This window comes from Anomaloglossus baeobatrachus, chromosome 4 (genome assembly GCF_048569485.1).
Source record: "Anomaloglossus baeobatrachus isolate aAnoBae1 chromosome 4, aAnoBae1.hap1, whole genome shotgun sequence".
In the NCBI taxonomy this organism is placed as follows: domain Eukaryota; kingdom Metazoa; phylum Chordata; class Amphibia; order Anura; family Aromobatidae; genus Anomaloglossus; species Anomaloglossus baeobatrachus.
Genome location: NC_134356.1, coordinates 150,635,049 through 150,651,649, shown reverse-complemented (window position 1 = coordinate 150,651,649; position 16,601 = coordinate 150,635,049). Strand labels below are relative to the sequence as shown.

Genomic DNA, 16,601 nt, shown 5'->3' with positions numbered 1-16,601 from the left:
CTGAGATTTACCGGGTAATCGAACGCCCCTACCCCAACGGGCATGTATACCGAGTGCGGGGTGAAGACAATCACAGCATCCGCACTGTGCACCGAAATATGTTGCGGCCCTGCCGATCCCAGCCTGACTCCCCTACCACAGTACCCGGAGGGGGTGACACTACCAACACGACTGACGTCACAGACGTTTCCCGGCATAGTGATCACCTTGACTCTGAGATCAGTGACCCCCCTACACAACCCAGTTCTTTCCCCGGAGCGTTGACTGGAGTGGGGTGTAGAGACAGTGACAGGGTGGGGAACAACCGACCCTTGAGACGCACTGACCGCACCACTGCTGGGATCCCGCCCGGGCGGTCTTACAGGGACCAGTATGTATGGCCCACTTCTCAACCAACCCCTGTAACGTCTGCAGTCATCGCTGCCTGGGAACCGACGGTAGTTGACAGGGACTGCCAACCTTTAAGTGGGGGGGTATGTAATGGGGTCAGCAAGTCCGACTGCATCCTTTCTGTAGAAATGGCTTTGAATACTGTTCCAGCAATTGCCCACAAGGGGGCAGCGTCAGACTGTACAACGACAAACACAGAGTTGGGAAATTCCCCACAGGAACTAGTGTATGAAAGCCAGGAAGAAAAGACGCGGGAAGTGGTTGTTCAGCTCCGGAGCTCAGTGAGGAGAGACCTGCGTGAGGTCTCCCTGAAGAGAGGGCTCGTTTTGCCGCAAAAGTCAGGAAGAAATCACCCGGTGGAAACAGTTTCTGTCACTCCCGGTTTGCAGAACTTTGTTTTCTTCAGGGAGTTAATCGGACTGCCGAGCACCGCCATCTGAGGGTAATTGCAAGGACTGTGACCTGCTTTCTTCTGCCCGGCGTGCTCCGGAACCAAAAGACTACTTAGAATCCGTCACCTGCGGGGGAAGGAGAAAAAGAAGGAAAAGACCGAGGAGCTTCATCTCTCCAGCGCTGCACCAGGACCCATCACCGTGAGACTCCAGGCCTGCGACGTGGGAGCGGCATCTTCTTCCGGGATAGACTGGTACGTGTTTGTAGGGAAAGTTAGGGAAAGTTGCCGCCATTTTTTTGTTGTTGTTTTTTTTCTTGCTGCATACCCGGAAGGAGTGAAAGTCCAGGGGCTTCCTATACCCATGTGTGCAGATAGTTCAGTTGATTGTATTATAAATATGTTTCCTAGTAAAGAAATGTTACTACCGGTAAAATCTGAGTATGGGAATTTTGTTGGAATAGAGCATACACACACACCCGCGGCCTTACCTCCGGTCGCTTCAATACCATGGATCTTTTCAGATTCACTGATATAACTGGTATTCCTATAGTTAACTTCTAAGTATGAAAAAATCCTCAGAGCGCCTGCGCCTCCCTGGACGGCAGTGTTGTCTGGTTTCCATGGTGAGGCGTCCTTATGTGCTTCATGGACGCGCTCCCTGGCTTACCAGAGGGCGTTTCCATGGCTGCAGGACGCTGACCCAGGTGCTTTGAACTCTCCTGCTTTCCATGATAAACGCTACACAGCCGCTGCTATCAGTAATCTGCATGTCATTGGACAGCTGTTACTTAAATAGACTGTGTGCCTTTCCAGACTTCACCCCTTCTGAGGAAGAGACGAAACGATCGTTAAGGGGGATCTTGGGTTTCTTATGTAAGGCTTATATTTATGCTTTGGTTCATCACTGCTCTGTATGACCTGTTTGACACAATGTTGATTTGATCCTTGTACCTGCTTGATAAGTATTGCTGTGATCACACCAGTGTCTATGGCTTAATGTTATGCGGCTTGGTTAGTAACACACTGGTGTAATCTAACTCCTGCAACAAGATTAAGGGGTGCTTCACACACAGCGAGCTCGCTGCCGAGATCGCTGCTGAGTCACGCTTTTTGTGACGCAGCAGTAACCTCATTAGCGATCTCGCTGTGTGTGACAATGAGCAGCGATCTGGCCCCTGCTGCGAGATCGCTGCTCGTTACACACAGCCCTGGTTCGTTTTCTTCAAAGGCGCTCTCCCACTGTGACACACAGATCGCTGTGTGTGACAGCGAGAGAGCGACAAATGAAGCGAGCAGGGAGCAGGAGCTGGCGTCTGGCAGCTGCGGTAAGCTGTAACCAAGATAAACATCGGGTAACCAAGGTGGTTACCCGATATTTACCTTAGTTACCAGCCTCCGCAGCTCTCTCGCTGCCTGTGCTGCCGGCTCCGGCTCTCTGCACATGTAGCTGCTGTACACATCGGGTTAATTAACCCGATGTGTACAGCAGCTAGGAGAGCAAGGAGCCAGCGCTAAGCAGTGTGCGCGGCTCCCTGCTCTCTGCACATGTAGCTGCATTACACATTGGGTTAATTAACCTAATGTGTACTGTAGCTAGGAGAGCAAGGAGCCGGCGCTAAGCTAAGCGGTGTGCGCTGGTAACTAATGTAAACATCGGGTAACCATACCCGATGTTTACCTTAGTTACCAGTGTCCGCAGCTTCCAGACGCCGGCTCCGTGCAAGTGCAGCGTCGCTTGCACGTCGCTGCTGGCTGGGGGCTGGTCACTGGTCGCTGGTGAGATCTGCCTGTTTGACAGCTCACCAGCGACCATGTAGCGATGCAGCAGCGATCCTGACCAGGTCAGATCGCTGGTCGGATCGCTGCTGCATCGCTAAAGTGTGAAGGTACCCTAAATCTTGCTCTGTTAACCCTTAATATACCTGTTTGAGAAGTATTGCTCTAATACACATCAGTGTTCATGATGTTATGTGGCCTGCCTGGTAATATGCTGATGTGATATTATTCCTGTTAATCATATGGCAGATTGCACTTTGCTCTGTTAACTCTTAACATATAGTAGATACATAGGTATATTGGGCATTTGTTTACAGCAAATCATGTGACATGTTTATAGAGAGAAGAATTTTTTTCTGATGCAGTTTTTATGGCTTGCCTTAGAGACAATAACTCTGCATAGATTCATTGGAATAAGCAGATTATTTCCACCCCTAAACAAAACTATTCAACCCCTCATTCATCTCATATATCTTTGGTCTCTCAAATTGTTTATTCTTTTTTAGCTGCATGCTAATGCACTAGCACTTTCCTATAGATCACAAATTATATATTATAGTTGACCTTGATGCGGGCGGATTAGGGGTTGAATACATTTGCAAGAGACCAACTTAACAAAAACATATGTACAAAAAATGTGTTCAAAAATTGTGTGATGAACCTGTGAATTTATCATGTACAATATTAAAAAAAGAAAAATTAACACTTGTTGAACCCAGGATATTTTTATATCATTATCCATCTTTTTAATATTTTTCTTGTGTGTTTGTCTAAATAAAATAATAAAGAATTTAATAATGTTTCATGAGAATTTGGGTCATTTGAATTTTTCGGAATTTCTGATATTTGATGACCCTGATAATAGTTTGATAAGTTGCAAATTGTTTATTGAACAGGTGGTTAGATTGCATGGCATCCCTGTTAACATTGTGTCCGACAGGGGGGTTCAGTTCGTTTCCAAATTTTGGAGAGCATTTTGTAGACGGCTGGGTATTGAGTTGTCCTTTTCTTCATCTTACCATCCCGAGATTAATGGGCAGACTGAGAGAACTAATCAGTCATTGGAACAAATTCTGCGGTGTCTGGCTACGTCTCAGCAGGACGATTGGTATTCCTCACTGCCTATGGCTGAGTTTGCTTTCAATAACCGGGTCCATCAGTCCACGGGTACTACTCCATTTTTTTGTAACTATGGATACCATCCCCATTTCGGTGAATTTTCCAGACTTGATTCTGGGTGTCCTGGGGCTGATTCTGCAGTTCAGCAGTTGGAGGAGGTTTGGAGGGAGGTCCGGCATAATGTTGAGGTGGCTTTAGGGCGGCAAAAGCGCTCTGCTGACAAGAGACGATCAGTAGGATTTAATTTTCAGGTGGGGAATAAAGTTTGGTTGTCTACCAAAAACATTCGTCTGAGAATTCCTTCCACTAAGTTGGGTCCAAAATGTATTGGTCCATATGAGATCATCGAGATTGTCAACCCAGTGGCTTTTCGTCTGCGGTTACCGCAGTCCTTTCGCATTTCTAATGTTTCATAAATCTCTGCTCAAGCCTTATGTTCCTTCTGTTTCCGAGTGTCCTCATCCCCCTATGCCCGTTTCAGTGGATGGTCAGATGGAACACGAGATTGAGCGCATCATCAATTCTCAGCGGGTCCGTAGTTCGCTTCCGTACTTGGTACATTGGAGGGGTTACGGACCGGAGGAGCGATCCTGGGTTCCGGCACGATCTGTCCATGCTGACCGACTTTCTCGTGCCTTTCATAGAAGGTTTCCTGGGAAACCTGGGGGTCCAGTGGCCCACTTTTGAGCAGGGGGTACTGTCATGATTGACTCCTGGCTCAGCTGGAGCTGAGACTTTTTTTTTAGTTTCACTTCTGATGCAGGTCACGTTAGGGGTTAATCCTTTCTGCCTCGTTCTGGAGCTCAGGCTGCTTTATTAGGGCACTGTTTCTCTTGGACTTCGCCAGTGATACTTCTGGCTCTGCTGTGTTCTGCTCTTGAGTGACCTGTTGTCTGCCCTGCCTTCTCCTGACCTCCGTGTTCACCTGACCTGTTAACCTCCTCTGTTGCCTGTTTCCATCAGTGTCTCTCCCGCTGTCTCCCTGTTCGTTCCTTATCTGTTTACCTTAATTCTGTCTTGTCTTCCCACTCCCCCTCGCTTCTAGGCTCTGATTTCCCGGCTACTGACTATTTGCTTCCCTCTGACTACGTTTAGACTTTACCCTTGTGTACTTACAAGACCTCATGTTGTGACACGGCTTTCTGACGATTCTACTGCCATCTGGTGGGCTTGACTAGTATTACCTCTGCTAGGGAATTCCCTGCTCATACGTTTCCTCCACTTTTACGCCACCTAGTGGTTTACCAGCTAACTACCTTCTCAGATAGTTTCAGGAATCCTCTCAGTCCCACATTACTGCGCTGTACTGCTATTGTACATCTTAGAGTACAGCATGACAGCTTTACTGTATGTCTGACAGATCAACAAGCAAAAGCTCATTTTAGTACATATTACTACACAAGGCAACAACTGTATATAGTACATCCATAGATAATAGGTAATCAAAATACCTTGGCTGCTCAAGCAAAGCAAATATGGACTTGTAGAACCAGCCGCTCATTCAGGTTATTGAATATCACAGTTACCATGCTCCTATGAAACCGTACTATTTTCCTCTGCCCCTACAGAACATAATTAGTATTACCCTTAATTCCAGGAACTAGACATATGCCATTAGTATTTCTATATTGTATACCTCACATACCTGCGTGCAAATGTTCTGTATCACACTTAATCTAGGCAATCACTCAAAAAGCCGTGTCATTAAATTCTTAGCATTTACCCCAATTGAAAAATAACATACCATTATATGCCTCGCATACCTGTCTGCAAATAATTCCTGTGCCACTTAGTCCCATCCAGACACTATAGACACGTGTTCACTTTACTGGAATGACAGAAAAAGTGCCCTAAATAGTTATCAGGCATATTGTCCTGCTTAGTTTAAGGAAAAAACATAACCACCATGTTCTACCTGGCAATTTATGAGCAGCGGTTTCAGAGCGGCGGTGACCTGTTGTGAAGGCGTCCACATTGTACACAGCCCTGCACTCCCATCTAATATATTCGTATTGAGCGCCAAATAGCAGTGTTTTCCGGTGGGGGTCGCGTATTCTATTCACATGTGCACCTGCCTTTATCTTCCGGATTTTACCACCGATATTCGTTCCACTAAACATTTGTTCCTAGGAACCACGCATGCGCCCTACAAGAAGCGGGCGCATGAGCAATCGATTCTGTAGTTTCAAGCTGTATCCGACTGCTCAAGACGCTATGAATGTGTGCCTGTGCAGTCAATTCCCAGCATATTATAAATCCAAAAGCGGAAATAGAAATCCATATCATATATTATATGAGCATGTCCACCAGACTCAGCATATAAACCTATATTAGACCTGCACAGTCACGTAGTACATCACAGAAACATTTACACAAAAGTTCAAACAAGTGTATAAATTTTATTAACATGATATCAAAAAAACATATGTCACATGATTAGAGACGGATATCAAAAAACACAGTAAAAACCGTTACCCCTTAAAAACACAGAAAAAATTCTGGGACAGTGTGGTATTTGTTATATTATAATGGTCAAAAGGTTAAGTGTATGCCTATACCAAAGTTTGCAGCAGAAATGATGCCATAAGGCCAACAGTATAATATGCTGTGGCAATAACACCAGGACATATAAGTATTATTCCAAAGATATCAAGGATAATCATGCAAACTTTGGCACTCCAGCAAACCTTAGAAAGTGCCAATAATTACATTAGATTAACACACCATGTGGATACATATAAGTTGTGCACATGAGGAAACACTTCGGGTTCACAGAAAAAGTCAGAGCATATTTTTATACACTAGAATTATTATGTCAATGCTTTATATCCACCCCAAAAGTCAAGGGTTAATTCATAGAGCCAATAGTGAAACGTACTATGGCAAACCCAGAGGGAGGTACATAAATAAATCACAGAAACACAAAACAGATGCTCCGACAGGCGAGATAAAACGGTGTATAAATTACCATGCCATACAAATGCATATATGTTATAAGGACCCTTGTGTTCCATAAATCAAAGCACACAGCTCTATGATGAATTTAGAGCCATTATCCAAATGGTAGCTTGCCAGTATTCACATTGCCAAATCCAAAGAGTTACTTGAGAAGTTTTTAAGGCTATTGGAGACCACTACCTGTAGGACCACACTGCCCAGCACCTCTACGCGCGTTTCACACTCGCTTCGTCAGGAGGTGCTGTGACAGGGAAGTGGTCATCCTTTTATGGCGACAGACTCACCTGAGACCCATCAGTGACGCGCAGCGCGTGGCGACGGCCATGCCGCCCACTCCAGCCGGCGTCCCGGAAGCCGCATTGCGCATGCGCGCTAATCGCTTCACTCATTGGGCGCCGGCTGAAGGGGAGGGACAGGCACCGACACACACGGCGCGTACAAGTAACAGTGAGTCTGGAGCCATCTTACAAGAGGGCAGAAGTGCTGGCAAACAATGTGAATGTGGAGATCCTATACATATTTAACTTAGATCGTATTTATTAAACAGAGAGCCGTATTATAAGTATACATTCATCATAACAATGCACATACATCCTGAAATATACTTCCATCATATTTGATAGACAGGTTAATGCACATTGATCCCACAGTATAGTTCCATCACAAACACGAAGAATATATAGTTCCCAAATAGATGACTTCCAGCAATTCGCTCTCATTGAGCCCTGTATGTAAGAAACATAGAGAGAGAAAGATTTTTTTAAAAAAATGACCATTAAAATCAAACAGAGAGCAGAAACTCTCCAGCAAAGCAGCTCAAATCAAACCCAAACAGTGAGTAATATGCAGAACATAATAAAACAAGGAAAATAGATACCAGTACGCATGAGAGCAAAGTCACGGACAGGAGCATAGACAAAAAGCATGTGTCAAAAAATGGCCAGCACGGGAGGCGGTCACAAGAAGGGCTTGAAGGACACCACATGCCTGTGCAGTCAATTCCCAGCATATTGGCAGACATTTCTTTTACTGGCAATATTGCCCATCTTTAGCACATACTATGCATAACAGCGTTCACCTTTTTATTTTTGTATATGTGCTTAAACGTTTTTATCGTAAGTCAGTATAATAGATTTACTGGTTTAAATACAGAACCAATCTACTTACATAATCACCAGTTCTGTCTGTTCCCCTATTCCGTAATGCACTGCGGCATTGTCCGTTGCGCAGCCGCAGTTCGAACGATGCTCCGCCTTCCGGGTTCTCACTGCACGCATGCACACATACACACATATAAACACACAGCAGACACACATAGATACACCGAGCACATGCACACATGCACACAACACATGGGCGGCACGGTGGCTCAGTGGTTAGCACTGCAGTCTTGCAGCGCTGGAGTCCTGGGTTCGAATCCCACCAAGGAACGTGTCTGCAAGGAGTTTGTATGTTATCCCCGTGTTTGCGTGGGTTTCCTCCGGTTTACTTCCCCACTCCAAAGACATACAGATAGGGAATTTAGATTGTGAGCCCCAATGGGGACAGTATTCCTGATGTATGTAAAGCGCTGCAGATTATGTTAGTGCTATATAAAAATAAAGATTTATTTTATTTTATTTATTTTAACACAGCCACACACACTACTGTATATTCAACTGTCCGGGGCCGCCGCCGATTCTGCTGTCAGCCCTTTACTGCATTTGAATGCTTTTTGGCGCCGTAAAGTATTCAACTGCACTAAAGCCATGACATCAACCTGCAGCGGCCGCTCCGTACACCGCACGATATCACGGAGGAGTCTGTCTGCTGCAGCTGGAGGATCCGTGGGCACGGAGGACAGGTGAGACACTGCATAATAGGGGACAGAAGGGAACCAGCAGGAGCACATTACTAAACAATGTGCTCATTGCTGTAGGGGACATCAGCCTCCCTCCACCAGATCTGTATACCCGCAGCCCCCCCCACACCAGATCTACATACCTCAGCCCCCCCACACCAGATCTGTATACCCGCAGCCCCCCCAAAACCAGATCAGTATACCCCCAGCACCCCACCAGATCTGTTTACCCCCAGCCCCCCACCAGATCTGTTTATTCCCCACCACCCCTCACCAGATCTGTATGCCCCCCACCAGATCCGTATGCCCCCAGCCCCCCCACCAAATCCGTATGCCCCCAGCCCCCCCACCAGATCTGTATACCCCCAGCACCCCCACCAGATCTGTATACCCCCAGCACCCCCACCAGATCTGTATACCAACAGCACCCCCACCAGATCTGTATGCCTCCAGCCTCCCCACCAGAACTGTACACCCCCAGCCTCCCACCAGATCTGTACGCCTCCAGCCCCCCACCAGATATGTATGCTCCCAGCCCCCCCACCAGATCTGTATTCCCCGAGCCCCCCCTCCAGATCTGTATGCCCCCAGCCCCCCACCAGATCTGTATACCCCCAGCCCCCCACCAGATCTGTATACCCCCAGCTCCCTCACCAGATCTGTATACCCCCAGCCCCCTAAAAGATCTGTATACCCCCAGACCCCACCAGATCTGTAGGCACCCCCACCAGATCTGTAGCCCCCCCACCAGATCTGTATGCCCCCAGCCCTCCCCACCATATCTGTATGCCCCCAGCAGATCTGTATGCCCCCAGCCCACCCCACCAGATCTGTTGACCCCAACCCCCTACTAGATCTGTATGCCCCCAACCCCCCACCAGATCTGTATGCCCCCAGCCCCCCCACCAGATCTGTATGCCCCCAGCCCCCCCACCAGATCTGTATACCCCCAGCACCCCCACCAGATCTGTATGCCCCCAGCACCCCACACCAGATCTGTATACCCCCAGCACCCCACACCAGATCTGTATACCTCCAGCCCCCCCACCAGAACTGTACACCCCCAGCCCTCCACCAGATCTGTATGCCCCCAACACCTCCCACCAGATCTGTATGCCCCCAGCCCCTTCACCATATCTGTATGCCCCCAGCCCCCCACCATATCTGTATGCCCCCAGCCCCCCCAAAAGATCTGTATGCCCCCACCCATCTCCCACCAGATCTGTATGCCCCCAGGCCTCCCACTGGATCTGTATGCCCCCAGCCCCCCACCAGATCTGGATGCCCCCAGCCCCCCACCAGATCTGTATGCCTCCAGCCCCCCCACCAGATCTGTATGCCGCCAGCCCCTCCCCACCGGATCTCTATGCCCCCAGCCCCCCCCCTCCAAAACTGTATGTTTCCAGCCCTCCCCCACCAGATCTGTATGCCCCCAGCCCCCCGCCAGATCTGTATGCCCCCAGCCCCCCACCAGATCTGTATGCCCCCAGCCCCCCCACCAGATCTGTATTCCTCCACCCCCCAACCAGATCTGTATGCCTCAAGCCCCCCCTCCAGATCTGGAGGCCCTTAGCCCCCCCACCAGATCTGTGTGTCCCCAGACCACCTCCCACCAGATCTATATGCCCCAAGACCACCTCCCAGCAGATCTGTATGCCCCCAGCCCACCTCACCAGCTTTGTATGACCCAGCCCCCTCACCAGATTTGTACGCCCCCAGCCCCCCCCGCCAGATCTGAATGCCTCCAGCCCCCCTCACCAGATCTGCATGCCCCCAGCCCCACTCACCACTGCTCCTGTCAGCACCACTAAGCATAGACAGATGTTTTTTTCAACGCAATTCCGATGCGGTAGCATCGGGCCTATTTCTAGTGAGCATTATAATTGACAGCTTAATCTTTATGTCAGACATATGCTGATTAATTTATGGACCCCTTGTATGGGCAATAGTAGTCCCTCAGAAGGTTAGATATATAGATTTTGTACAGACATATCTCTATCATATGTTACTACATAATTATCTACATACTGTATAAGGTATCAAATTAAATATGTTATTACCCCTCCCATGTGTTTTGTTTTTTTTATTTTATGGAATTAGGTCGACTTTGGACCAAATGCATCCTATATGGCTGGATATACTGTCATCTTGCTATATGTAACTAGTGCAGCTAATTTGTTCGTTCAGGCCGTCCGGATGTGTGGACTCCATCCAGAATATCCACCTAGCTTCTCTTTGTAATAATATTTTGTCCCAGTCTCCTTTCCTCTCTGGTTCTGGAATTGTCTCAATACATTTAAATCTTACAGCGTCATATACCCCTCATGCTCCGAGTTTATATGCCTGGCAATTGTCGTATACCATTTATTTCGAATATTACCAAGATGCTCTCCTATCCGAATTCGTAATTGCCTCTTTGTCTTGCCTACATAGTTTTTTGGGCAGCCACATGTAAAGAGGTAGATCACCCCTTGGGTACGGCAGTTTGCAAATCCTCTGTTTTTATAGATTCTCCCTGTTTTTACACTCTTAAATTCATTAGAAGAATCGATATACTTGCAGAACTTACAAGATCTGCATTTGAATGTGCCATGTTCTCTTTGCTGCAGCCATGTTACCCCTGTTTTTACCAGGGGGGTGTGTAGTGGCTTTTCACCACAAGATCTCTGATATTACGTCCTCTTCTAAATGTGACAGTGGGATATGAGTGAATAGCATCCTCAATGTCCTTGTCCTGTTTTAATAACCCCCAGTGATTCCTGAGGATTTTCATAATTTGAACATTCTGGTCATCATATGTTGTCACTAGTCGGGTCTTTCCTACATCATCATTCTTCCTTGTAGTATTTAATAGACTTTGCCTATCTGTGTGAACTGCCTGGGTATATGCTTTATTTACCATTTCTTTCGGGTATCCCCTATAGATAAATCTTTTGCTTAGTTGGGAGACCTATCTAGTAAATTCCTGATCATTGGAATAGTTCCTACGAATTTGCAGAAATTGTCCCTCGGGGATTCCTCTCTTCAAATTCACAGGATGATGGCTTTCCCATCTTAGTAAACTATTTGTTGCGCTAGGTTTTCTATACAGCGTGGTATCCAGTAGGCTGTGTTTTCCTTCCTTTATAAAGATATCAAGAAATTATATTTTGTCCATTCCAATTTCATACATGAATTTCAATCCTAAATCATTCTTATTTAGTTGCTATTGCGTATGCGCGCGCTTCTTGGAGGATGCATGTGTGGATCCTAGGAACAAATGTTTAGTGGAACGAATATCGGCGGTAAAATCCGGAAGATAAAGGCAGGTGCACATGTGAATAGAATACGTGACCCCCACTGGAAAACACTGCTATTTTCACCCAATACGAATATATTAGATGGGAGTGCAGGGCTGTGTACATTGTGGACGCTTGCACAACAAGGTCACCACCGCTCTTAAACCACTGCTCATAAATTGCCAGGTAGGACATGGTGGTTATGTTTTTTCCTTAAACTAAGCAGGACAATATGCCTGATAACTATTTAGGGCATTTTTTCTGTCATTCCAGTAAAGTGAACACGTGTCTATAGTGTCTGGATGGGACTAAGTGGCACAGGAATTATTTGCAAACAGGTATGCGAGGCATATAGTGGTATGTTATTTTTCAATTGGGGTACATGCCAATGATTTGTTGGTTACAAAATTTTGTCATTACAGACTGATTAGAATTTAATGACACGGCTTTTTGAGTGATTGCCTAGATTAAGTGTGATACAGAACATTTGCACACAGGTATGTGAGGTATACAATATAGAAATACTAATGGCATATGTCTAGTTCCTGGAATTAAGGGTAATACTAATTATGTTCTGTAGGGGCAGAGGAAAATAGTACGGTTTCATAGGAGCATGGTAACTGCTGATATTCAATAACCTGAATGAGCAGCTGGTTCTACAAGTCCATATTTGCTTTGCTTGAGCAGCCAAGGTATTTTGATTACCTATTATCTATGGATGTACTATATACAGTTGTTGCCTAGTGTAGTAATATGTACTAAAATGAGCTTTTGCTTGTTGATCTGTCAGACATACAGTAAAGCATCAATTTAACCATGATTGACTAACTAAGAAGGTCTCCAACATCAGGTGGTCTTCTGTTCAAAAATAAGAAGCTGTGATAGTTCAGTATACCCTATTATTGGTGAACTGACCACGAACAGGATTGTATTGGTGGTAACAGTGGTTCATTTTTTTTCCTTTTATTCCAGATTGCAAGCTGTGACTTGATTTTCAAGGAAGTTGTTGATATGCCCCTGATGAGCCCCAATAACACATTTTCATAAAAGGGGTGAAACGCGTAGGGAGGTTCTTGGACTAATTATAGCAATCTTTGAATTGTTTTTTATTCAGTTGATACAGATATGGGATTATTCTAACTGGCAGTTGACTAATCTAGGATTACCCCATTAGATGACGACAAAAAATACTGATGAATGTACTCTCTATCACAGCGCACACACTATCTTCTGTGGGCTTTTCTTTTTGGTGGTACACCTTACCCACTACAAAATAGGAGCACTGGGTATCAAAAGATAGAGAAGGGATAACATAGATATTAGTCTATGCTGAACGGGAAGTCAACCGTAACTAGGACGCTGACCCCTGTATCTTAGGAAGGGAGAGAGTAGGGTGTATATGTATTCCTACCTTTCTCTTTATTTTTCAACACACGAAAATTAATTTATTATATGTACTATGTTTATGGCATAAATGTTTATTAAAGTAACTGTTTTTAATGTAGAGTGAAATTGTGGTATTTGATAGGTGCTTATACAAGGAACACGTTTGTATTATTGATCTGGTCGAGAATTAGAGGTTGTAGATGGATGAACTACATGGGGAGCATAACCTCTAGCCAAAAACAGTTTGTTCATCTCAAGGTGTCTGGCTTGTCTTGTAGAGATGTCTGAAACTATTCTGTCTATACGGACATGTTGAGATTTGGGTAGAGATCTTTTAACATGAGGGGGATGCCAACTGTTGTAATGTAAAAGGGTATTTCTATCAGTCGGTTTTGTGTACAAATCAGTTGGGAGGTCATTATTATCATTGAATGGAACTGTGGTATCCAGGAAGTTGATGGTTTTGGGATCATGGTGAAAGTAATGCCTGGCAATTAGTTGTTAAGATGTGATAAAAATGAAAGTTGGTCACATCATTGGAGCCCCCCCAGATGCAAAACACGTAATCGATATAGCGTTTCCAAGTTGTGGCATACGAGGTGTAATGTGGATGACTATAGACAAAAAGTTCTTCAAAATGGGCCATAATAAAGTTTGCAAAGGGGTGCGCGACATTACTTCCCATCGCGGTCCCCTTCCTCTGAAGATAGATACAATCCTCAAATAGAATTTTTTTTTGTAAGAATCAGGCTTAGGTCCTTTCAGAACTGTTTTTTGGAATTGGTTAAGGTGGTGTATGTGTCCTAAAACCAAGAAACAGCATCTATACCAGCACGGTGATCTATACTGGTGAAAAACTAAAGCAAAAAACTCCTAAAATACACAGTTTTATTATTATTCAGTATTAAAAAGGGAAGAAAAAATCCCAACATCTATATCAAAAATTGAAGATAAAAATACATGTACAAGAGAGGGGCCTGACCCTTATATCGCCCTAAACTCACCCCTTCCTTGCTGCGGAGGTTGGCACCCTAAAGCCTGCGCATTTGGCGCCCCCGATTAATGAAGGCTATCTTTTCAAGCCCTGGAGTGACCCTAGCAACTGTGAAGGTGATAGTACTGCAAGGATTTAAATTCCAACAATAAACCAACAATCAGATCTAATATAGATAATACAGATACACCATCGCCAATATGATTAAATTGGAGACATAGTGGGGTACAGTGGATGGATAATTCTTTCGGTCTAATATAGCGCAAAAAGGATATTTGCTGATATTAATTATTTGAACTTTATTGAATAGGCACTCCTATTATTACCATATATAATAGTAATAATAGGAGTGCCTATTCAATAAAGTTCAAATAATTAATATCAGCAAATATCCTTTTTGCGCTATATTAGACCGAAAGAATTATCCATTTACCCCCTCCCTGTTGGGAATCGGTATTAGCAGCAAAGGACCTGCTGACATATCAAAAAATCCAGCTGGTTAGCTGGAGGAGAGAGGAACAAGAACCTGATTTCCATGGTGCCGGTGGAAATCAGTAGCCGACAACGATACCCACAATCTGGATATTGGAAGCCTGGACATAGGATCTGTTCGGAGGAACTCCAGACTGATTAGCCTTCACTGAAGTTGTGCGGGGGCGCACAACCAACAAAGGTGAGCAATTCTAATTTTTTAAACGCTAAAAGGATTCCACGGGTGCTTCTCATAGTGCGCTTGTTTTATTATCTATTTAAATAGTGGGGTACAGTGACCCAGGAAAACCACTCAGTAATATACTAGCGGCTCCTAAAGGAAACCACCCGACGCGTTTCCCCTCATCTATCTGAGGTTCTTCAGGAGTGGAACAAAGAATTCAAAAAGACAATAGATAAACAATAATAAATGCTGGTGGTCCCATGTAACACTGAGAATCAAATAATGCCCGAATATATCTGGTCCCAACAAAATGAGGCTATATTCAGCAACTAGAGAGGTCTCAGTGTACATCTGATAAGGACATTCCTCAAAGGACTCCCTGGATAAGAAGCGGATCCAATATCCCCGTTACAGCAGTCAATAAGCTCCTCAGTTCATCATCCTCCAGTCTAGATGCGGTTAGAGTAATGAGGTGCAGGTTCAGGGGGTAAAGGAAATGCCCACACATAGCTCACCAACTTATAGAGCATATCTTAATCACTCTCACCTGTAATAGAGTAAAAAGTTAACCCCTCATGGCCTGACGGTCCAAGGACATACAATCCAGCGGAGTGTGCATATCCAGGTGCACCACTTCCGCATCTCCATATGCAGCGGTCACGTGATCGGGGAGTCCACGATGACGCGAACCCGCGCACACGCACAAACTACCGCCCATTCTTGAGCACCGAAGTGAAACGTCATTACATACCATGTGTCCCAGCAAGCTGCGGTCAGGTGAACGGGACTCCCCGATGACGCGTACCCACGCATGCGCACTGCATGCGTCCCAGGTTGGAACGCAAACAGGGAGGCGTTCACGCAGGCAGAAACTCAGCTTGTACTGCCAGTAACGCCCCCCTCTCTCAAACATGCACAGAGGGAAGAAAATAAACACAGTCACTGTAGCATACAGATATAGGGACAGCGGTGATATCAGGGCAAGGTATTTTACAATTAATTAGAATAGATTAATGTCCAGCCATTAAGGGGATTAAAAGTTTTAGGTGAGATGGTATGTTAGGGAAGGGTAAAATTAAGTGGAGTCCATACATCCCATTAAGGTAACTATGATGAAAAAATTAATATAAGTAGAAAAATACAACACCTCAAATTAGGTAAATAAACAAAGCCAAATCCTTTGTGGAACAATGGGCATGACAGAAAGGCAGGCTAAGAAAATCAGTCAGAGCTATGGGCAGAGACAGCAAGGAGACACTCCTAGGATGTACTGGAACTAATGGAGATATAGGTTAGAAGGAACTATATCATATTAGAAATGCCAGGGATACTCCCATCTCGAGACATGTCAGGATGGAGCATGGGGGTGGACTGGACTGTTTTGCTTTCAGTGCCATCGAGGTAGTCCCACCACCGGACAGAGGTGGTAACTGGGACTGACTCATTCTACAGAGGGAGACCCGGGGGATTCACAGGTTATGTACAGTGAATCCATCCGGACTCAATGAGCAGTTACACTTTGGATGCTTTCCATAGATCCTTCTAACCTATATCTCCATTAGTTCCAGTACGTCCTATGAGTGTCTACTTGCTGTCTCTGCCCAAAGCTCTGACTGATTCTCTTAGCCTGCCTTTCTGTCATGCCCATTGTTCCACAAAGGATTTGGCTTTGTTTATTTACCTAATTTGAGGTGCTGTATTTTTCTACTTATATTAATTTTTTCATCATAGTTACCTTAATGGGATGTATGGACTCCACTTAATTTTACCTTTCCCTAACATACCATCTCACCTAAAACTTTGAATCCCCT

The 16,601-nt window shown here is 45.2% G+C and overlaps 1 protein-coding gene and 1 long non-coding RNA gene across 2 annotated transcripts in view; one reads left to right on the top strand and one right to left on the bottom strand.

Annotated features, from left to right (window-relative positions):
- The window catches only part of LOC142303298 (uncharacterized), a 257,027-nt gene that overhangs the window by 180,598 nt on the left and 59,828 nt on the right, over positions 1–16,601 (top strand). The gene's annotated exons all lie outside the window — the stretch shown is intronic.
- TENM2 (teneurin transmembrane protein 2) overlaps positions 6,059–16,601 on the bottom strand; it is a 4,009,156-nt gene continuing 3,998,613 nt past the window's right edge. The window contains exon 30 of the mRNA XM_075344552.1: positions 6,059–7,362. Within this exon, the coding sequence (XP_075200667.1) occupies positions 7,177–7,362 (186 nt within the window). The 3' untranslated portion in view covers positions 6,059–7,176. The remainder of the gene's footprint in view (positions 7,363–16,601) is intronic.